This window comes from Bison bison, unplaced genomic scaffold (genome assembly GCF_000754665.1).
Source record: "Bison bison bison isolate TAMUID 2011002044 unplaced genomic scaffold, Bison_UMD1.0 scf7180017864193, whole genome shotgun sequence".
Classification (NCBI taxonomy): domain Eukaryota; kingdom Metazoa; phylum Chordata; class Mammalia; order Artiodactyla; family Bovidae; genus Bison; species Bison bison.
In genome coordinates, this window is record NW_011494765.1 from 3,194,544 (window position 1) to 3,218,453 (window position 23,910).

The 23,910-nt window shown below is 35.8% G+C and overlaps 1 protein-coding gene across 2 annotated transcripts in view; it reads left to right on the plus strand.

Annotated features, from left to right (window-relative positions):
- The window catches only part of PBX3 (pre-B-cell leukemia homeobox 3), a 226,776-nt gene that overhangs the window by 169,954 nt on the left and 32,912 nt on the right, over window positions 1-23,910 (plus strand). For both annotated transcript variants that reach the window (XM_010844084.1, XM_010844085.1), the window contains exons 3-5: window positions 2,570-2,811; window positions 14,427-14,617; window positions 20,765-20,900. In XM_010844084.1, the coding sequence (XP_010842386.1) occupies window positions 2,570-2,811; window positions 14,427-14,617; window positions 20,765-20,900 (569 nt within the window). The remainder of the gene's footprint in view (window positions 1-2,569; window positions 2,812-14,426; window positions 14,618-20,764; window positions 20,901-23,910) is intronic.

Below are 23,910 nucleotides of genomic sequence, written 5' to 3' on the forward strand. Positions count from 1 at the left end.
TAACAGTGAGGGAGGTAGGATGAGAAATAACATAGTAATTTGAACATAAAGTAAGAAAATAAAAAGAAATATTCAAATTAAAAATAATTTTGGAAACTATTATTGCTATTTAAAAATTTGTAATCATGACTTTGATTAATAGAGAAAAAATCCATTCACTTTTCCAACTATAGTTACAAAAATGATTTCAGTGTTGATAAATAGCCTCAATATTGCCATACTGTGAAGTGCTCTAGTACTTTTGATCCAAAGGAGTATGAACTTAGTGTTGATTTACTTGTGATTTTAGAAGAGTTATTATTCATTGCAAGGGGAGAATGTTACGCTAGCTGAAAGTACATACTTATTTTTATATGTGTCCACTGTTACTGAGTGTAAGGGTTGCTTCCTATTGGTATGGTGGTTTTACATGCATATTAGGTATGTATATATAAATGCAATACATAGGTGATTACTTTCAGTCCTTTGCATTTCTTCCTGACAGATTTCCTTTTTCTATCTCCCATATAGTCTATTTGCTTGTGTATTAGTCATTGAGCATCTTCTCTTGTTTGCTACACTGTTCATGGGAGTGTAATAGCTTAAGTATGTATGTTGATTTACTATTAAAGAGCCTCACCAATATCCATGGTGTATAACTACAGGGAGAAACTAGAAACCTGGAAGAACCTTAAAGGTAGATTAAAATCCACATTTCCAGGAGAAACATCACTAGCTATAAATATTAAAAGGAAATAACAAATACAAATATATAAGCAAAAATTTAATTTAAAAAGGAGAAACTTAAGGAACTCCCAAACAAATGGTTTAAAAATGAAACAGAGCCCAAAATAAGAGGTTACTCAGTGAGTCCTTACTTCATGCCAAATGCACAAAACACTTGGTATGTGGAACTATAAGAATTCTAGGCCATGAAATTTTAACATAGAACAAAGTGAAGGGAAGAAAATCAAAGATGCTAAATTAGAAATACTAATGTAGCCAATATTTAGCAGTTTCTCTTAAATCTAGAAGAAATAGCAAATACCTGTTAGTCTATCTTTAATTATCAGCAATGTGTCAATACTGATTTTTATCTTATTTAAGAGAGTTATCTAACTTTTTGGTTCCCTAAATGAATTTATTGTCTTATTATATTATAGTTTTCAACCCTTATTTATTTACCTCAGAACAGGCAACAGATATAATTTTAAATTATTGTGAGTTAGTTTTATTACCCAGTTGAAATTATTCTGAAGTATATTTTTAAATGAAAGTGACAGCTTTAAAGTGTTTTGAGGGAGGAAATTAAAGTTGTGCATTTGAGTTAAGACAACCAAGAGCTCAGTCATGCTGTGGGTATAATTCAGGGCATCTAGGAATGAAATCTGTTCTTAAAGAGAATTGATGGTGGTTTTAGGTTAGCATATAAAATCGCAGAGCTGGTGCTCAGTTGAGTACTTGGCAGCTTATAGATGTTACTGTCATGTAAGTTACACTAGACACAGAGTGTGCACCACTGTGGATAAACAACAACAGGCACAGACGCAAAAGACAGAATCCAAATGCAGACATGCAAGATGCCAGCTTCCATCCCCGCCTTCCCCAAGATGCTTTGTAACTAGTGTGGGGATCCTGCTTTTAAACAGATTTACAGAGGTTAATTGGGCTGGGATATTTTAGATTCTGTTACACATTAATGAAAATGCTGATTTTGGGCTGTCATGACTCCAGTGCTTTTTATACTGTGATAATTATTTTAAAACTTCTGTCTTCTGTGTTGTTGAAAACGTCTTGGCAGAAAGCCTGTGTGACCTGATTAAACCTATGAATTGTCAGCTGTGATCTATAATACTCAGATGAGGTTGCTGACTGGGCATCACTTAGGAAGTTCTTGATTTAAAAGCAAAATTAGATTGAGACCACTGTGCCCAGCACTGCATTGCCATATTGATGGTATATTTTTAATCCTGTATTTAGTGTCCTGGTTTGATGGCGATTGCTTAACAAATTCATTTAATAATATATATTTTTAAAGCATAGCTAATTACCTCATAATGTATGTATTTCTCTTCTCTCCCTGAAATTAAATGATGGAAAAGCCCATCTAATCCTGTTTATTTTCTAATTTTTGGATATAGCTTGTGAATATATTATGGGATTTAAAATTCTGTTCTTCCAACAGTATGGGGAAACAGAATAACTGCCTTTTGATGGGTTTGTTTTGTGTCCTTGGAATTATTTTTTTCTTTGTCAAAAATCTTGAAAATTTTACCCCCTTCCCATTTTTGCTTAAATCATCTAAATCTGGGAAGATTGGGTGTTAGAATATTCTGAGAAGTCAGGGTTACCTTTTTCCAAGGATCTAATCAGAATATATTGAGAGAGAGTGATATTAGACATTTCATAGAAGTAAGAATTTTCATACTTATTGGTACTTATTGATAAAATGCAAACAGTGAAATTCTCAGCATGAATTGTAGTGCACTGATGTTGTTTGATCATTTACTCAAATAAATAAAATACTCACACTATTTGTCCTGTTTCTCGCTTCTTCTCTCTCTGTCTCTCTCTCTCTCTTTCCTTGAAGGTCTCAGCATCAGAGGAGCCCAGGAGGAGGACCCTCCCGATCCCCAGCTAATGAGACTGGACAATATGCTTTTGGCAGAAGGGGTTTCAGGTCCTGAGAAAGGTGGGGGATCGGCGGCAGCAGCTGCAGCCGCGGCAGCCTCTGGAGGTTCTTCAGATAACTCTATTGAACACTCAGATTACAGAGCCAAATTGACCCAGATCAGACAAATCTATCACACAGAACTGGAGAAATATGAACAGGTCAGCAGCCGCCACTCTCATAGTCCTGCACAAACCCTCTATTGCTCTTCTAATAGACCGCGCTAACTAATTCTGAGGGCTGCGAGGGGTAGGTGTTAATAGACAGAGCAAAATAAATAAGGTCAATCAGAAATCCAAGTGAACTGTTGAATTCATGAAATGAAGTCCCTTTGAGATTTTAGAGGTGATGCTAAGCCTATTTTGTCCCATCTACTTGCTTTAGTTTTACTCATTTCCCACATTACATGCCCTTACGGCCACATCTGCAGCCGTCCTTACCCTGTAACCTCACTGCTTGGTGCTCGTCAAAGCTCTGGATCATTAACATTTATGCACCGGCCTTGTTCATAGCTATTATAACAAATTTTAAGGGGAAACCTTGCCTAGCGAGCTCTGCCTGCTATGCTGTGAGCTCCAGAATCCTCCTAGGAGTTAATTCTTAAGGATTATGCCCAACTGAGGGGAGGGAGCTCACTTAACAAAGTAAGCAGGTTCTGGCCTTTCTCTATGAGGAGACCTCCCAAGATAATTATAGGTTTCCTGGGGCAGAGAACACAAGGCATTGTGTGCTAAATTCCTGATTAGAAAGAAAGTATGGATTAAAAATGCTGTTCTCAGCAATTATATTAACCATACTTCATTGAATCTAAGATATCTTTGATTTTAAGCTGTATCATTGTGTATGGTACCACCACCAAGAAAAAGTTAATTGCCCCATTGAAGTATAACATGCCATTGATAGTAAAATGCTTCCCAGAGATGTTAAAATATGGGGTAGTCTTAGATTCAGTGAAATAAGGTAAAACGTTGGTGGTTCATTTTAAACATATTTTAGTTGTTCATTAAAGGCTAAAAACCTGCTTAGTTTGAGGAATTCTCACTGAAAGGTAATTTAAAAAAATTATTATGGAAATGTTTAAGTGTACTTTTAATAAAGAGAATATTAAGCTGAATCCTATGAAACTGTCAGGTTTTTAGGTCGTAAATAGTTGTATGTTGGTTATAAAGTTCACCCTAAAATAAGAAACCTCCTAGATACCCATCATCCAGATGAATAGTAAAAATCAATGTCAATCTTACTTTATCTCCCCTCGCCCCCCTCTTTTTTGGGAGGGGGTATTTTAAAATAAGTCCTAGACATCATATTGTTTCATCCACAGATACTTCACTGTGTAGTCAGGCATTTATTAAAGTTCAAAGACCTTAGTGTTAGTTTTAATATTGATATTTCTTCTAAGTTCCCTGTGTAGTGTTAGTTGTATATGTTATTTTTTTCATTGCCTTCTCTAATATTCTGGATATGGTATTAATAAGCAAATGCTGGATTCTGTCCCAGAGGTGAGTGTGTTTTGAGGAATGGTAGAAAGATTTATGTAGCTTTATGTTAATATACAATATAAATTAATATTATAAGATGTCTTTTTTTCTGAATAGGCTTTCTGGGATCTCATACTGTATCTCTAGTCTCATTTGCAGGAATAATTTTTCGTGGAAGATGTGCAAATGAGAATTTTGGAAAAATAGCCTGTGTATGTATATTAAAAAATTGAGCTTTCTGATTTGACATATGAATAATTGAGAGTAAACAAAGTAAGTCATGGCTGAAAAGGTTGCCCTGAGCATTAACAGTAGAAAACGGCTCTAATTTGTAGGATAACCCTAATTGCATAACTTTATGTTAAATACATCTGTACATACTTAACTAAATAAATACTAGTCACTTTGCATGGAAGGATCTGTAGAATTAGGGGTCAATTGGCCAGTACTTATAGCTGAAGAATTAAGGTAGTTCCTTACTATCTTCTGCCATATTCCTTCACACCAGCCTCCTTATTTTCTCCCTTTAGCCCTGTTGGAACTTGGGTGAAACTGGCATCAGTCATTGTCATCAAGCTTTTTGTTTTGTTTCTTTTAAAAACACACATGTACACACAAAATCTTCATATACTAATCTACTGTTTGTATTTTTGTTTTAAATATCAGACTGGGAAATAATGAATTTTAAAATTTAATCATGAATCTTATTTCTAGATAGGTTCAGTAGCCTAATAAAAACCATTGAATGTATATTTCCTGTCTCATTTTTAGCACAAGAAATAATGGATATATGAAATCTATGCAGTATTATGGACAAATAAAACGAGACGACTAGTTGACTGATTCAACAGAAATTTAGTTTACAAATTTTCTCCTGTAGGTTCTGAATTGGTTTAGAAATAACATTAGCATTTAGTTCTCTTGAGTGGTCTTTGGGGCTGGTTTTTATTGCTCTCCTGTTTGTGGTTCCTAAGTTTGTTAGGATCAGTGAGTTGACCTAAGATAGTCTTGTCTTTTCAAACTTTTGGGATACGGGGACATTATCTGAGATAGAACTTTCAAGGATCTACTTTGGAGTTACTAGAAGAGCTGTGAAGAACTGAATGAGATAAAGGTATCAGTTCAGATGAAGGCATGATATTTCTAAAATAGATGATGGTGTTATAATTTCCATTTTACAGATGAGAAAATGAAACTCAAGTAATTTGTCCAGTGTCACACATCTAGTTAGTGTCAGAATCGGGTTTTGAAATCAGTTTCTGACAATATGCCTTCCTTTCCCTTTGAATTATGCTGCTACTTGTGTATATAAAAGAACAAAACTCAACAGAGTAGATTTTAAAGATCTTATTGGCTTTATTCAGTGATTCATGAGTCGGTCAGCATCTCATCTAGCAAATAGAAGGAGCTATACAAAATGAAAGATGCTTGTAGTCAGACAGGAACACGACAAGGAAGTTAGACTACCAATGAAAGAATTGGCTGTGGCAAGTTCACCTTTCTTTAAGGCATGGTAGGTTTCTATCAGGCAGATTACCTCACTCATGCTGACCCAGTAATTCCAGATTGGTTTAAGATTACATTCCTAGGAGAGGCTGAAACTGTAATTACGTAGTCTTGGTTGGGTGGCTTGGAGCATAGCATAAGTGACTCCATTTTGGGTCTCTTATCTTGTTTTTAACAATTAGAATTTGCAGATAATTCAGATACATCCCAGTTCTTCTCTGATTTGCTCATGTTGGATTACATTTGGGATGGAATCAGAGTAGAGATGGGCAAAACCCAACTATTTTAATCCCTTTACATTTAATTACAGTTAATCCCTTAACTATTAAAATCCCTTAGAAATTATATTTTTCCTCCTAAAATTACATGAACATGGGTACTTGAGTGACAGAAACCTTATTAGTAAGTAGGAAGAACATATATGTTAAGGCAGAGGCTTTGTCGGAAAATGGTGTTGAGTCTTTTGCTAAAAGAAATAAACTGCATTGGAATCTCAGAGCTATTTACTCCACTGTGTTTTGCAATGAAGCTGTAATGAAAATGTATCTGAAGCCTGTTTAGATTTAGATTGCCATAAAATTAACAAACACCACCACTGCAGTAAATTAAAGTACCTTATAAACACAGCCACATTTACAAAGCTAAGCAGACTAGAGCTACAGTTAGAGCAAAATTAAATCCAAGCTGCAAGGCTCAGCTTTATGTGTATGTTTTAGGAATGGTACTGTGTTTAAAATCCTGTCCTTTTTTTTTACCTCCAGGAAATGTCCTTTGATAATATGTTGACATTATATAGGCTCAGATGTAATGATTTTTAGTGATAATGATCTAAATTCACTTATAAATGCTCTTGAAATATTAGACATAGAATATATATTAGAGTAAGGTTCTTCAATATTACTACCCCCTAAAAGGAAAACCAAACTTATTTTACTTTTCTCTTGTTGATCCTGACACCCAAGAGGAATATGATAATTTTTCAAAGCTTGCAGTGATTAGGTTGTAATACTTTCATCTTGGGTGCACTGCCTTCCGCTTTAGCTGGGAGAAAAACCTGGTTGCCTCTTTGTCTTCTTGTTGATTAGCTACAAGTTTGTTTATATTTTTTAAAGAGGGGAAAAACAAATTTTTTATTTTGTGCATACAAGATCCCCATATATTTATAAGACTCAAAGACGGCCAGGCAATGGAGGTTTATATGCCATCCCGAGCTATGGAATGGGATTAGCTACAAGTTTTGGAAAATCTTTTTACTCTACCTTTCAGATATGCTATTATGATTAAAGTATTAGAATAGGTGAATTCCTAATGAACTTGAGCCAAGCATCCTGGGAAGCCTGCTCTTAAGAATTGGAGGCCTTCTTGATCCTTCTGCCTCTCTACCAAAGGGAAATGGATACCATTGGTTTTTGCAAATGAAATTTAACTTCGAGATTTGTTCTGGGATAAAAAGGAAAAGATATATATCATGCCTTGTACAGTTCTCCCACTTTGCTTGTACCAGAAGAAATGCTTGTACACAAGCAATTCACTTCATAATTTACAGTTGCTATAATAGAGATGACATATTGAAAGCTATCTACTATAATTATATTGAAATACATTTTTGCTGAAGGCAAAAGTGTTGTAAGGGTCTCAACCCTCCCTAAGCATCTGGAAACCTGCTTTCTGAGTTCACAGATGTCTTTTGAATTTACCTCAAATCAGGTAAAACATTGGAACTGAGCAGGTACATTCAATGTGCTCAAGACCAACTAGGCACTGTTTGGCTAATAGAGGACTCCCAGACTACAGGGCATTGCCGGGGAATGGAGAATGAATGTGCAGCCTAAACCAGTGTAAAGGCATGGCCTTGTGCTTTTGGAGGCTCTCAACAACATTGTATGTTTATATTTGATGACAAGATCTTTGCTTGTAAAGAATTTTTTTTTGAAACAGGTTTTAAAATGCTGATGTTATTACACACGAGATTGTGTAACCCACAAACTCCTAATCCCATTTTGCTGTTTGTTTTTAATAACAAAAATATAGCAGGAAAGACAAAAGGATACTACCTGATATAAACTTCATATTTCAGTTTCCCAAGTGAGCCTTTGTCATTCATTGCTCCAAGAGAAAGGTTTTACTGCTTTGTCAGCTTTCAAACTGGATCTTTTCCTTGGCTGGAAGGAGTGTTTGAGTGTTCCCCTTTTTCCCTTCAAGTGTCTAGTCTGTTGACTCTATGTATCAAATGTATCTTTGACCACAATCTTGATTAATGAAATGAACTGTTTTATATTTGAATGCTGTCTTTTTTTCCCATTTTTTTGGAAGCAATGTTTGTATTTATTTGAGCAATGGGAAGGCAGACTATGTTAGGTAATCAGAGTAGGAACTTACTTGCAGAATGAAACACAACAAAAATATGAATTTCATAAAATTACCATTTCCATTATCAATAACTGCCATTTATTAAGCATTAATTGTGTTTCAGGTTCTGCAATTAACATGTATTTTATAGTATAATCCTTACAAACCCTCATGAGACAGGTCCACAAACCATGAGTCTTAAGATGTGTTGAGGTATGAAAGAATCTTAAAAAGAGTGGGTGTATGTATATGTATAACTGATTCACCTTGCTGTACATCAAAAACTAACCCAATATTGTAAACCAACTATTGTTGTTTAGTCACTAAGTTGTGTCTGATTTTTTTGCTCCAATTGAAAGAAGAACGATAGGTATTTCATCTTTGCAGCTGTTTCGTAGGCATATTGATCTCATTCTGGTTGGCTTAAATAAAAGGTACCTTTGAATGTTGACTTTTATTTGGAAACAAGAAGAATTTGTTGATTTTGTAAGCATTACATAAATACAAAATCTATAATATTTGACTAGAGTTACTTGCAAGGTTATAAAGATATCTAGAAAATGGATGCATGCAAATTTGGGAGTCATCAACTTTTAATAGAGATTTATTCTTTCTTTGAAGAGTGACTTTTTAGAATTTTAGTATTATGATGTGTTTGCAGTCAGCCTGTCTAGATGTTTACAAAAGGCCAATTCAGTTTTTAGATCTGATCATGAACCATTTTAATACTTCCTCTAAAATAGATGCTTGCTCACCATCTGATTTTACATTTTTTTCTTCAGTGATGGGAACTTACAGGCAAGAAAGGGGTTGAATCTTGAATTCACCATCAAAAAAACCACCACGATGAAACAAACAAAACCCTGAAAACTAATTTTGACTGTAAACCAAATATATATGGATATAGAGCAGATAGTTTTACTATCTCCTATTATATTTAACAAATATATTTAATAAATATTATTAACAACATTATAAAAAATCCAGATGTTTAAAATCCTCAATTATATTACTTAGTTTGAATTTTTAAAGAGAAAGGAACAAATGGCAAGGAGAAAGACTATTATAAGAATTGATTGAAAATATTTTTTATCAGATGAAGCCTTCCAGTTTATGTTGATTTAAGTATGTTATTACAATGCCTGTTTTAAACAAAACATATATTTTGTCTCATAGTAAACAAAAATGCATCCTAAATAATTTTCAACAGCTGGATTAAAAGAAAAAAGAGGTTTCTGCCATTACTTGCAAGTTAGAAAATTCAAGGAATCAAAACTCACTTCCTAAATCTCCTAGTTAACCAAGGTGTTTATATATTGTATTGTGGACATTGACTAGAAAATACTTAACAGACAATTTCACTTGGAAAAGTAAGAAGGCAATGAAAAAATTTTCCAATGTCTATTTTAATGATGTAGTCTTATAGGTATGACAGAGGATATGATAAATGTTTAAAGTGAGCATCTTATGTTATAAACAGTATTGATGCTACTATGTGGTTTGGTGTCCCTTCAAAAGAACTCGGCAATCATTTGATCATTCTTACTGCACTTACGTGTTTAAGAAAGTGTATACCTTTTAAGGAAGAGAAGATGGGGCAGTACTGTGCTCTGCTCTGCAACTGGTACAGATGATGCTGTAAATGAGACTGTAATTTACTTTCAGTGGTAAAAAGGAAAAAAATCACTTTGCCTAAAGTGTATGCATCTTTCTTAAGGGTGTGCCCAGATTTTAATTATCTAAATGTAAATACTTAACGAATTTTACTTAGAGTAATGAGCTAAAGTGCACACTACATAAATGAGATGTTCTAATTAATCATGTATGAACTACTGGTTTAAAGAAAAGCTATGTGGATTCTGTGAATGTTGGGCTGTTGCCAAATTGCTAATCAGCATTTGCATTCATAGATGACTTCACTTAATAAGTTGTGAGACATTCAGCAAATGTTTTAGGAAATTATGAGTTTTTAGATGCAGAAACTTTTTGCTTTTAACCCTTGTTTTTAATACAACCCTGTGGCTGCTTCTTAGAAACTATAGGCAGGCATTCATTCTGGGAGAGATTAAAATACAGCCAGAGAAAAACTGAGAGTCAGAGAAGAACTGAAAAAAATAAAATAAAAACTCAGGTATCACTCACACAGGAGACTTAAATGATCTATCAAGACATACACTCTGTCATAGACATAGGTTGCCATAATGTGTGAACTAGATTTGTTGGAATTAGCATTGTTACCTGTGCAGATTGGAAATATCCTGGTACAGTAGTTCTCAAACTTTTTGGTTTTAGAACTTGAATTCTTAAAAATTATTGGGAAAAAAAAATTATTGGAGATCTCCTAAGAGCTTTTGTTCAGTGGATTATATCTATCAATGTATTATAATAGAAATTAAAACTGAGAACAAATTAAAGTATGTATTAATGTAAAAATCAGTAATGAACCATTATCTGTTTAATATTTTTTTAAAACTTGCATTAAAAAAAAAACACCTCAACATTTAGAAGAATGTCATTGCTTTTACATTTTTGCAAAATTTGTCATGTTGGGCTTATTAGAAGTCACCTGGATTCTTAAATGTGTTTCTGTGGTCAGTCTCCTTTCCTGTGGTTGAAATCTATGAAGAACACCTGTCCTCACACAGATATGTTATTGGAAAAGAGAGGAGTGTATTGATAGCCTTTTAAAATACTTATGGATATTATTCTCTTGTATTATACCAAAACTTGACAAGTTGTAGTATCCTAAATATTAGCTATCGTGTGTCTGAAATCATACCAACTTTTTGTACTCAGTTCCTTTAAAATCTATTGGTCTAGTGTACACTTTGAATGGATCTTCTGCTTATGCATATTTTTGTAACATCATGCATTGATCATTTGAAAAATAATGGTTCACTGAGTTATGTACATCTTCCAATGTTAACACCTTATATAACATCAAAATGTCATATTTATTAATATCAACACCAAATTAATCAGAAAGTCTGCTAGGAAACTATAAAGCTCAAGGTAGCAGATGCAGGTTTTCCAGAATTTCACCATTGGCACAACAGCTGTCAGCTATTTTCTTTGATGTGACAAGCTTGCTTAGTTCATTTTTGAGAAAATATCTACCAAATACCTAAATCAGAATAAATATAATAATTTGTCGATTTTACTTTCAAATAAAAATGGTATTCCATGAAATATACGACATCAACTCACAATTTAAACAATCACATGAGAGCTTTTTCTCAAGACAGCCATCCTTGATAAGCAGGTGATGTCCTTTTGGTACACTTCCCGTTTTATCACACAGAATGTTAAAGATGTAGTCAAAGACTGAGATGTAATAAAATGAATACTTTCTCTTGCTTTATCAAGACATTCCTAAGTGAAACTGCCTTCTGTGGTTGTGGTTGGGGGGGTTATGTGAATGTATGGTAGTAAAGAATAAAAAGGAACATCAAAGATTACTTAGTATACTATTTCCCAGAGAATTTTTCTTAGTATGTTGGTCCACAAGGTGCTGTAGAGCTGTGCTGTCCAGTGTGATTGCCACTAGTCATAAAAAGCTGTTGAGTCCTTGAAATCTAGCTCATCTGGAATGAGATGTGCTTTTGTAAATGTAAAATATATACTGAGTTTCAAAGTGTGTGGAAAAAAAAGAATGGAACATATCTCATTAGCAGTTTTTTAAAGATACTATTATGTGTTGAAATGTTAATATTTTTCATATATTGGGTTAAATAAAATATGTTAAAATTGGGCTTCCCTGGTGGCTCAGCGGTGAAGAATCTGCCTGCAATGCAGGAGACCAGGGTTCGATCCCTAGATTGGGAAGATACTCCTGGAGAAGGAAATGGCAACCCCATCCAGTATTCTTGCCTGGGAAATCCCATGGACAGAAGAGTCTGGTGGGGGACAATCTATGGGGTTGCGAAAGAGTTGGACATGACTAAGCGACTAAACTACCACCACATTGTTAAAATTAATTGCACCTGTTTTTATTTTTTAATGTGGCTATTAGAAAAATTATAATTTCATATGTGAAAAATAAAACATATTTAGAAAATAGTCAATGCAATAGCAAAAACATTAAATGACCAAAAAAATTTTTTTTTCATATGTGGCTCACAATATTCATCTATTAGACAGCACTGCTCTAGATAAAAGAGATTTTGTGACCAAATTTATTTAGTCAAAGTTGGATACACCCATTCTCCCTTGAAGATTTATGATGATGCATGTTGGCATATTGAAAGTACTCAAGAATCCTGCCCCTCCCCCCCAAATTTTAAATTATGGTTAACCCCCCATTTCCCAAACATACTGTATTAAAATTTTCTAGAACTAACTTATAAAAGTCTATATCCAAATTTGCTGATTTCAATTTGCTATTCTAGTTTGCTTTTCTTCATTTTACTAATAAGAAAACTGAGGACTGGAGTTTATCAAATTATATAATTTAAAATTATATGAACATCTCTTTTGAGAAAGTATCAGAAAAAAATTATATGTATATTTCTTGGCAGGATGACCACTTATTTTCATCTTGGCACAAGATAGTCTATGTTGATAATATAGGGGGAAAATCTTAAATTTACTTCTCTTTACTATGGTTTCCTTAAAGACGGAAAGAACTTCCACTTTTAAAGCTACAGAGTTCCTTAATGTTTTACTGTGCCAAAACCCTAGACAATAATTTTTAGCCTTTTAAAATTATAGACTGGCTAAGAATCTGAAACGAGAAGAAAAACCCCACAGGTTGTCCCCTCAGGAAAGACAAATGTGCATACAACTTGAATAAGATTTGAGGGAGTGTTCTGGATATTCTAGACCTCTCCATGGACTGCAGGTTAAAAATTTGTCAGTTACAAAGGTTCGTCAGGGATAATGTATTTATAGATATTAATCAATATTACTCTTAAATTGTAATACAAAACCCCACCAATCCATAGGTGGCTATTGAATGCCTACCGTGTGTGCTGTGCAAATCCACACTCTGAAGAGTCCCAGAATCACCACTTTAAGGGAACTTTAAATTTCTTAAAACTTACACATGCTTAAAACATAAAACTTTAACTGGTAAGCAAGACTCATTTCACCTCACCTTAGAAATATTTATATAAAAGCTCCACTTAAAGTAACAGAAACAGTGTACTTAAAAGTTAGTTCTCTCATGAGCAGTTAGAAAAACCATCCTGTACTATATGTTCAGGATGTCTGTAGAGAAATTATGTTATTAATAATCATATAATGTTATATCTTCAAAATGTGTCTTGCCATGATCAATGATTGTTCTGTCTGCTTACCCTACTAAGCATCCATCCAATAAGATGCAGAATCTCCTGTCTTTTTTTAAAAAAAAACACAAAAATACCAGAAGGTATTGTTTTTATGCAGAGATATAGACAGATGCTTTATTCACCAAGGTGATACTGGATATCTGTGTAGGCCCAGTTACATGGTTTTGTAGATCTAAAGAATATAGGTGAGCTGAAAGAGACAGGGACAGGATTTTTAACTAAAATGTTATTCTTACATCTGATCCTTATTTTCCTGCTGCCCCTTCCCTGAGGAGTTGAGCTGCTTTATCCCTCTTTCAGAAATGGTGTAGATCCACAAATAAGGCCCATACCACAGCTAGGTTATACTAGGATGTTGGCATGGCATCCAAGGCCCTTTATCTGCTAGTGCAAATCTGAACTCCCTCTTCTCTTGTACCCTCTTCTCTGTCCCTCTGAACTAGCTTCATACCATTATTTCCAGGGTTGTTTTTTTTTTTTCTTGTGCCTGGAATTCCTCTTGATTTCCACCTTTATTCTACTTTTCAAAAATCTTACCTATTCTTTAAAGCCCTGATTTCACTTTTTGCCATGAAGTGATGATCTTTGTTTCCCAATGAGAATACTTACTCCTTGGAACTTAGGGAACACTCTTCCTGTGATGCTTTGCATGGCCTGCCTGTTTAAGAATTCGTTTTTATATATTTTATTGCACTGAAGGTCAGATCCACATCTTGCTCATTTATGTGTCCTTTCACTGCGTTTGGAAGAGTTTGAACTTCATAGTGTTTCAGTAAACATTTGTTGAGTAAAACCCCAGAGGAAATAGGAGATGCATACTATTAACATATAACATATATCTGTACTTATATATAGAAATTGGTACAGAGCATCCTCCAGTGGGAAAACCTCATTTTAAAAGTGGGCTGAAGGTGGTAGGAAGGGCAGTTGAGTGCTGTTTCCCTTGCATGCCTGGGCTTTCATAGTTCCAGAGTTCTCGTGCCCGTATCTAGTTATCACTGCCATTTCACAAGTGTCTTAGTTTTCATTTTACCTACTACATAATGCCATTGGCGGTTACAAATGAGATAGAAATTCAGGTGAGTTAATGTCTGGGTGTGATAATAAAAAATACCAGATTCCTAAGGAGTGATTTTTTTTTTCCCCTTACAGGCATGTAATGAATTCACTACACACGTGATGAACCTTCTCCGAGAACAGAGTAGAACACGTCCCATTTCCCCAAAAGAGATTGAAAGAATGGTGGGCATCATTCATCGAAAATTTAGTTCCATTCAGATGCAGCTCAAACAAAGTACTTGTGAAGCAGTTATGATTTTAAGATCAAGGTTCCTTGATGCCAGGTATGTGAGGCCACAAATCCATTGCATGGCTTTTTTTTTTTTTTCCTTTTCACTCTTTGTATATTATTTTATGTAATTCTGGCCAGTTGTTCTTAGATTCTTCTTTAATTTGGCTATGAGAGCCCTTCTCTACAATGGATAGGTAATTCACCTCATGATGCCTGCAGTGTCAAGCCTCTTCTTGTCTGGAGGTGGTAGTGATATTAGCTGCCAATTTGGTGACTCAATTTGGACTTCCCTCAGATGATAAAGAGTCTACCTGCAATGCAGGAGACCTGGGCTCGATCCCTGGATTGGGAAGATCCCCTGGAGAAAGGAATGGCTACCCACTCCAGTATTCTTGCCTGGAGAATTCCATGGACAGAGAAACCTGGCAGGCTACAGTCCATGGGGTCGCCAAGAGTTGAACATGACTAACACTTCACTTTCTGGTGTCTCAGGAAACAAATAGTGTTAGTGCTGCTAATAATGACTTAGTAATATGTAGCCTTTTAATTCTGATGCTAAAAAGTATTTTTAAGGATAACATTCAGTATGTAACTTTGTTTTAATGCAGGTTTGTTTTCTAAGAATTTCTTAATATTATGTTGCTTGTGCATATTAGAAGAAAATCCTTCAAGATACAGATATTTCTAAGGAGGAAGTGGTATTTTAGTTACCACAAAACCCCAAACTCTGTTTTTCCAAATCTAGAGGAAAGCTTCTGAGTTTCTCCTGTAGGGATACATATTTCCCTTTGATCTGAAGCTTTCACCAATTTTCACAGGAGTTAGGTTGCATATGCAATAAATTGCATATGATGTGTTAGACCTACTGGGTGACATAACAGAGGAACTGTCAAGTTCCTACTCTATGCTGCTTAGACAGGAAAGCCCTCTTGGTCATTGCTAAAGCTTGCAATCAGTCTTCAACATTGTAAAGGGGTTTCTATTTTATTTTGCTTTCTCTCCCTTGGAATCTCACAGAGGTGATAAATATTGTCCAAATTTCACAGTATTAAAGAAAATAGCTAAATTAGTATCTCAAATGGAAAATAAAATGTGAGGAATAGTCTTCATGCCAGAGCTCTTCCCTGGAGCCAGATAGGAAACATGCCGCCTGATTATGCTCCTGTTCTATCATCTTTGGTTCCTTCGTCTATACTGAATTAGTCACTGGGACTCACCAGTGCTTTGTTTTCAGTGTTCCTTGTATTAGCTCTTTTTTTCCGTCCAAACTGGCACTGCGCAGTTCACGTTCATCCTTTCATCCCTGGGCTAGCACAGTACTCCCACTGTACTTTTCTTCTGCTCATCCTCCATAGCCCTTTTATGATGGACTCATTGCTTTACTTGAAAACCACAGTAGTTTTTCACTGTTGGGAAACACATGCACACAACTTAACCTGGCATTTGAGGCCTTATGTGACCTGTCCCGGACCAGATTACTTTTTTGTTGTTGTTACGATTTAAGTTTTATTTCTTATTTTTCCTATTTAACAAATACCAAGCTCACTATGAAAAATTTGGAAAACATGTAGACTAGAAGGATGAGTGATTAAAGACAATCACTTTTTTAGTACCCAATGGGGAAAAAAAGTCACTGTAAATGTTCTAATGTATTCCTTTCTGGTTTGTGGTACTGTTTTAGTTTCATGTTCTTGTGATGGTACAGTACGCATAATTTAGTTGGCTTTTTTAAAAACTTACCATGAATAGGTAAACATTTTTCATATAATATAAACTGTTTTAAATGTTAATTGTTGAAGTCTACCAGATGGATATATGATAAATAATTAATGTAGACATGTTTTCATTTTTGAGCATTTAAGTTGTTCCTGTTAATTTGCATGATAACCTCTCCCTTCCAATTCCTTTCTTCTTTCCTTCTATAAATATTTATTGTGCTGAGGATATGTAAAGGTAAACAAGATTGGTTAACTTACTTGCCCCAGCTGAGTTTACATTCTACCTGGGGAAATAAGCAATAAACAAGTAAACAAATATGCTGTAGTATTTTGCTCAGTAATGTAGTGAAATATGATAGAATGGTAAATGCTATGAGGAAAAAGAAAAGCAAGGTAAAGGGAGAGAAAATGATGGAGAGAAGGTACTGTTTTAGATAGATTTTTATTGCAATTAGTCTTTCAGTAAAAATCTTTATGCTTTCAACCTTTGTGATCTTTAGAATTATTTCCTAAGGATTAATTCTCAGAAATGGTATTATTAGATCAAAATGTGAACATTTTTAGTGCTCTTAATATATCACTAAATTGTTCTTTCCCCTGTTTAATCCAAAATGAAATACCTCTTGGTCTCAGCCATTTCCTCTGACTAGAATTCTTCTCTGCCTAAGCACCTCTTCCACTACCACCCCTCAACTCCTATCCCCAGCCTTCCACAACAAGTCATATTCTTTGCAACCATTTCCCCAACTTGGTCACCAGTAATGAGTTGTCATCTGTGAGGGTGTCTAGCATGGAGCCTGGAATGGAGACAACACTCATGTTTGTTGATTTAGCGAGACCTTGCTCATCCTTCCAGGCCTGGCCTAAATGGTCCCTTTTAGGAAGCCCACTTTAATCCCTCCACTGGACTGGTCCATGCCTTCTCGTGAACACTGATACTGTGTTGATACCATTCTCCAGACCAAACTTCATTCAGACTGCCTTTACTGTAGCTTTTCAGGATCATTTCTTTTCTTCCCGAGTAAGTTACGTTGTTACTGACAGCAATGGCCAAGACTTATACATATCCATTCCCCACAATTCTAGTGTCTTGTAGTGTAACAGACTGCAAAAAATTCTTTATTGACTAACCAGATGAATGAATAATTCCACTTACTACTTATAATAGCTCAAAGCATTAAGGAAGTAGCATTAGGAAACCAAAACCATTCTTAAATTGTCAACATTGAGCATTTTAAGGAAAAGTATTTTGTAACAAAGATATTTAAAAGTACTTTCTTCAGGGGAAGGAGATGTATATAGGCACCTATAGCTGATTCATGTTGATGTACAGCAGAAACCAATACAATATTGTAAAGTAATTATCCTCTAATTAAAAATAAAATTTTTTTAAAAAGTACTCTCTTCAGAAAGAAAGCTTTCCTAACACAGCTGCTGTTCTTACTTCTACAGATAGTTTCCCATTCTTGTCAACATGCATGCTTTTTTTTACTTCACATAACTGCATTCATAATGTATACACCTAAATGATTTATACTTCTTCCAAGAAGAGAAAGGAAGTTAACAAGCCAGAGTGAGCAGAGCCAGGGTGAGGCCGTGGCAGAGCTTGAAGCGGAGTCCCTTCTCCCACAGAGATTGCCTTTAGGAATGTTGTAAGGCCTGTGGGACACAGACCTGGGACGGAGGCATAGCTGCACACTGGCCTGAGGCGCAGCCATTTAGAGAGTGGTGAAGCCTGGGGGGAACGAAACTTAGGGGAACAGCTTAATGGGAATTTTCTAAAGAATGTTTTTCTAAAAAATAAATGAAGTATAAGACCGAGTTCTCTCTTACGCCTTCGAGTGAATGCAAATACTGAGCTTTGCTTCCATCTATTCTTGTAGTGCCTCTCAGCAAGCCCTCTGCACTGAGAAGGCAAGGTTTTTCTGCTCCAGGCAAACATGCTCATTCAGATATATGATCCCCTTGCTCACCCTGGCTTTTTGTAAAGCCATACTCACATTTTCTTGGTAATTGGACAAGCCGACGCATGTACCGGCGTAGAACAGTTAGGAATAAATTTGTGTCAGTCCCTCTACTCTTCTAGTAGAAGGGCTATACTTTGGATGCAGCCAGACCGTCTGGGGTGAGTTATTCTATTCTGCCCATAAATTTGTTCTCTGAGGTTTTTTCGTGTTTTCTGAAACCAACCACTCCTAGGTGATGTCAATAAATGAGCCAAACTTATCTTTGCTCCCCCAGTATGTTTCTGCTCATTCCTCCTTTCATAAGTCTTCATTTCCCAAAGAAATGCCCTTGTGTGATTCCCTCCACCGTACCCGGTCTTGCTGCTGGATTCCATGTTTTACAGAGTCACAAGCTCACATATTTACATGTTATGGAATTGAGTGGAGTGGCTGGATGAGGGGCAGTGAGGATTAGAGCAAATGGGTACACATCTGAGTGGACAGCCACCACTTAGCTGGCTGCCTTCTGAGAATGTGAGCCTGGTGTGACTAATCTTCCAAGTTTTCATAGGCAGCCAGAAACCTTTACAAGCAGGTCATTACTGTACTGTCTCAACAAGCATTATCTGTGGGCCAGGTAATTACTTGTAGGTTTGACAGTTTAAGTATCTATTCTAGACCTTTTCTACCCTACACACCCACTCACCCACTCCTCAGACTATGCCTCTTGAAAGCCCCAGGAAAGGGCTTTGTTTTTCTTGTCAACAATGCACGACTCCTGTAAAAATGCTGATTGCTCTTCTTGGTGTACGTTTCTTTTCACCTGTGTCTTCCCTCACCGCCTCCCCCATCCAGCTCATCATCAAATCCTGTTGACTTTAATCCCCAAATAGATTTTGACTCTCTTCTTCATCCCTCAGGATACAGTGGTTTAACCTTCCAAAAAATTATTGAAATTAAGAAATTTCAGGTCTCATAACTTGAGATGTTTTGATCAGACCTAGATTTCTCGCTCCCTTGACTCTCCCTTAATGTTGAAACAGAGATCACATACTTAACCTGCCATGTTAGTGACATCATTTTAACTAGAAGAATCTTGTACGGTATGCACATTTACAACTGCCTACTGATGCTGTCTTTCCTGAGTACATGCTATCACAAGATCATTAAGATTATTTGTAAGACAATATTAGGAAAATTATTTGGGGAAAGTGTTTTCCAGTTACTGGAGAATTTAATTTAAAGTGAAATCTGAAAGATGCTTTTTTTCACACTGGAATTCTTTAAAATCTTAATAATAAGACCCAAATATAAATGACATTTTTGCTATTTGAAATACCTTGTCAGCAAATACTTGATCTTCTGACATTCTGCCACCCCCTCCCAATAAAAATAAAGAACTTGTCCTCCCTTAGTTTTCCCCTGGTGAGCAAATCATACCTGGGACCAGGCAGTTACTTAAGAAGAAAAATCCAGAAATCCTTGATGTATTTTTTTTCCCTCACCTTCCTTCTCTGTATTCCCCCATTTATTCCCCCCATCCAATTTATTATCAAGTCCTATTGCTTTTACTTTTCAAACAGAGCTTGAATCTTTTTATTTCCATTACTCTCACCCTGTTGCCAGGTTACAATCATCTCTCAATTTGACCATTGCTGTTGTCTCTTTAAATATCTCTACATTTCCTTTCATGCCCTCCTCCAGCTATTCTCAGTAGTCACAATGATCTTTTTAAAATGTAAAACTTAAAACCTTTAATAGCTTCCTATTGTACTTAAAATAAAATTCAAAAATCCATAGAGGGTCCACTAAACCTGTGTAATCTGGCCCCAGTCCATCCTTCCAGACTCATCTCACGTATCTCCTGATTTTTCACTGTGCTCCACCCTCCCCTAGCCCTTTAGACCGGCCAAGCTTTTTTCCTGTTTGAAGACCATTGCCTCTGCTTATTTCTCTTCCTTCTACTCTTTGTCTGACTAACTCATACACGCTCTCCAGGTCTCAGATTAAATGTCACTCCTTCAAGGACACCCTTCCCGACTTCATAATCTGTGTTAGGTTTCCTTCTTAGACACTTTCATTATACCTTATACTTTTTCTTCATGGTACTTGACATGATCACCATAATTTATAAGTATTTATTTCTGTGGTGCTTATCTAATGTCTTTCTTTTCCTAACTCTCTAATCTCCTATAAACTTCCATAGAAGCCCTTATCGGTTTTGTTCCAACTGTATCCTTATTGAATATCTAGAACACATTAGATCCTTAATAAGTATTTGTTGAATAAATTAAATAGTGAAGTGAATTGTGCTTCACATTCTAGAGTTTTTCTTAGTTATCCTACATCTTAATGTGAATTGGATAGTTCTCTGGAGAATGCCAAGAGTGTAATTTACAATATCATGATGATACATGAGACCCTGAGAATGTTAAAAAATAGAAATCTAACTTTTTTTTGTATAATCCTAAGTAATATATCCCTCTCTGGTTAATGTGGATTATAACTACTATTCTCTTTTTGGTTCCTTCATAGACGAAAAAGGCGTAACTTCAGTAAACAGGCCACAGAAATCTTGAATGAATATTTTTACTCACACCTCAGCAACCCCTACCCCAGTGAAGAAGCCAAAGAGGAGCTGGCCAAGAAGTGCAGCATCACAGTGTCCCAGGTAAGGGGGAGTGCCATAGGTGCGGCTTGTTCCTCCGTGGATTGTAGGAGCCCTGCTTTTCTCCTCAGGGTGTTTTTATCAAATTTCATATCCAAATGTTTCATCATCAAAGAAGATATAAGAAAAACATAGATATTTCCACATTTTTATGCAAGCTTTTAAAGCTTAGATAATTTCTTTTCACCCTAAATGTCAAAGAATCAAAATGATCCCCACTTCCCTAGCATACATCTCTAGAAAGAACAGAAACATACTTCGGGGAGAGACGTGGTTTACACTCACATGACTCTTCGGTAAACAGCATTGAGTTTCGCTTTCCTGATTTAGATGACTGGTCTAATCTTCTACCAGTGAGAAACCAACGTATTTGTTGTCAAAAGGAAGTTTCGTATAGCTCTGTGATGAAAGCTTTGAGGAGTTCTCCAAGTCCTTTCTTGATAACCATGCCATGATATTTGGGTTTCAAAGATTTCTTTGCTTTTTTGTTATCCATGAAATAGAAGAATTAAATTCATGTCTATCCCTGCTTTTGTTGTTATTTTTTTAAATGTCTGTTTGTAATAAATCGTGCCCTGGAAGTTAGCTTTCATCTTCTAACACAAACACACTTAATTTTAGGCGGATAGACTTGTTTTATTTTTAATGTATTTGGCTGCGTCAGGTGTTAGTTGCAGCAAGTGGGATCTTCATTATGTCATGAAGGAACTTTGCTTGTGACACACGGACTCACCAGCTGTGGCATGCGCTCAGTGGTTGCGGCACATGGGCCCCATTGCTCCACCAGCATGTGGGATCTTAGTTCCCCAACCAGGGATTGAACCCACTTCCCCTGCACTGGAAGGCAGATTCTTAACCACTGGACCCACCAGGGAAATCCCAGACTTGCTTTTTAGACTGAGGGTTGGAGACAAATAAATAACCAAGTAACTGTACCTCCTTAAAAAATAAGTATATTCTATTGGCATTAGTTCTAAAATATAATTTTACTTAAATTCTCATATTACTGTTTATAGATTATAACTTGAATAACATTTCTTTATAGCAAACAAATGCAGTAGTCAACAGCCAGTTCTTGCAGTGGCACTTACGGAAAAGCTCACTCTTGGCAGAAATTTCAGTGGTGCCTGGAAGTCATGTGACACAAATTGTAATGTAGCCTCTAAATAAATACTCACATAGGTCTGAAGTTCAAGATTCTAAAGATCCCTTTCACATTCTAATAAAAGTTTCATATCGGTGTTTTATTTTTATTGAAGTAGAGTTGATTTATAGTGTTGTGCCAATCTCTACTGTACAGCAAAGTGACAAGGCATTCCTTTTTTAGTATTCTTTTCCATTATGGTTTATCACAGGATATTGAATATATGTAGTTCCCTGTGTTATACAGTAGTACTTGCTGTTTATTCACCCTGTTCATAATAGTTTACACCTGCTAATCCCAGTAGCTCTCTCTGACTTAGAATTCAGATGTTTGTGGGTCCAGTTCAGATTAAGGTGTTTCATGCTTCTACTCCCTTTCTTGCTTTCTTTTTTACTTCTATAACATATTCACCACTGGAGGTTAACACATTATATACATTTTTCAAAAATCAGTATAATCCTGGTTTTTCACTGGTTGTACTTGCTTCTTATGTGTGTAATGTAGGATTTGTTAACACAGGCTTGTGTAACGAGTGAGAAGTTTTCTTCTGACTAGTCTGAACTAGGGAAGTTTTGCTGTACTTCTAAAATAGGCTGCTGCTGCTGCTGCTAAGTCACTTCAGTTGTGTCCGACTCTGTGCGACCCCATAGACGGCAGCCCACCAGGCTCCCCCGTCCCTGGGATTCTCCAGGCAAGAACACTGGAGTGGGTTGCCATGTCCTTCTCCAATGCATTAAAGTGAAAAGTGAAAGTGAAGTAGCTCAGTTGTATCTGACTCTTCGCAACCCCATGGACTGTAGCCCACCAGGTTCCTCCATCCATGGGATTCTCCAGCCAAGAGTACTGGAGTGGGTTGCCATTGCTTTCTCCCATAAAATAGGTTAGGATCCCATTTACCTTTTATTTTTCTAAAAAAAAAAAATCATTCACTGCTATATTCATTCTGTTGATTTTTCATAGAAAAATAGCTTAAGTTTTGGGAATTTTTTAGTAATTGCATCAATTAGAAATAATATAGACATAGATATATTTCTTTGTCTAAAAAGCAGACTTTATGACCTTTTTCCCTCCCCAATCAGCCTTTCAAATGGAGAATTTCAGCAATCAGTGTAAGATTCAGTGTAAATTGTGACAATTTCCTCTCCTTTTTACTTTTTCACACTTAAACGTGTTTGTTTCCCTCCACCATTCCCTTCTTCCCACATCTCTGACATGGAAACAGTGTTATTTTCACTATTAAAGACATAAGTTGCTAGCCTTTCTCCTCCTTCCCCCGCTTGTGTGGCATGCAGGGTCTTAGTTGCCCAACCAGGAATTGAACCTGTGCCCCTTGCATTGGAAGCAGAGTCTTAACCACTGGACTGCCTGGAAAGTCCAGTTGCTAGCCTTTTTAATTAGTATCCTTTTAAGTTGTTTAATTTCTCTATGAAAGCAGAGAATATTCCAGACCTGACAGGTGAACTGATTTCTAAAGAGAAAAAACAGTGTTTTAAATATGCATCATACGAAAGTACAATTAAAATTAGAATCCAGAGGGTGTAAATATACAAAGCTAACTTTAAAATATTGAAACCCACTGAAAATTGGCAACTATAGCAATACTTTTTGCTAGATTTAAAGTGATGAAATTGGTTTATTCTTTACTGCTTGAAATACTTAAAATACTGCTTAAAATACTTAATAATTAGGAATAAGAAAGGAATTCTCAGAAGAAAATGTAAGGAAATATCTTTAGTACTTTGAGAATAGTCTTTAAAAAGATAAAATGTGTAAGCAACAAGGGAAAAGGTTGATAAATTCAGTGGTAGGATGTCTATCAAAGTACTTAATAAAGATTGTGAAACATCAACATGATGCAACCATTTTAGT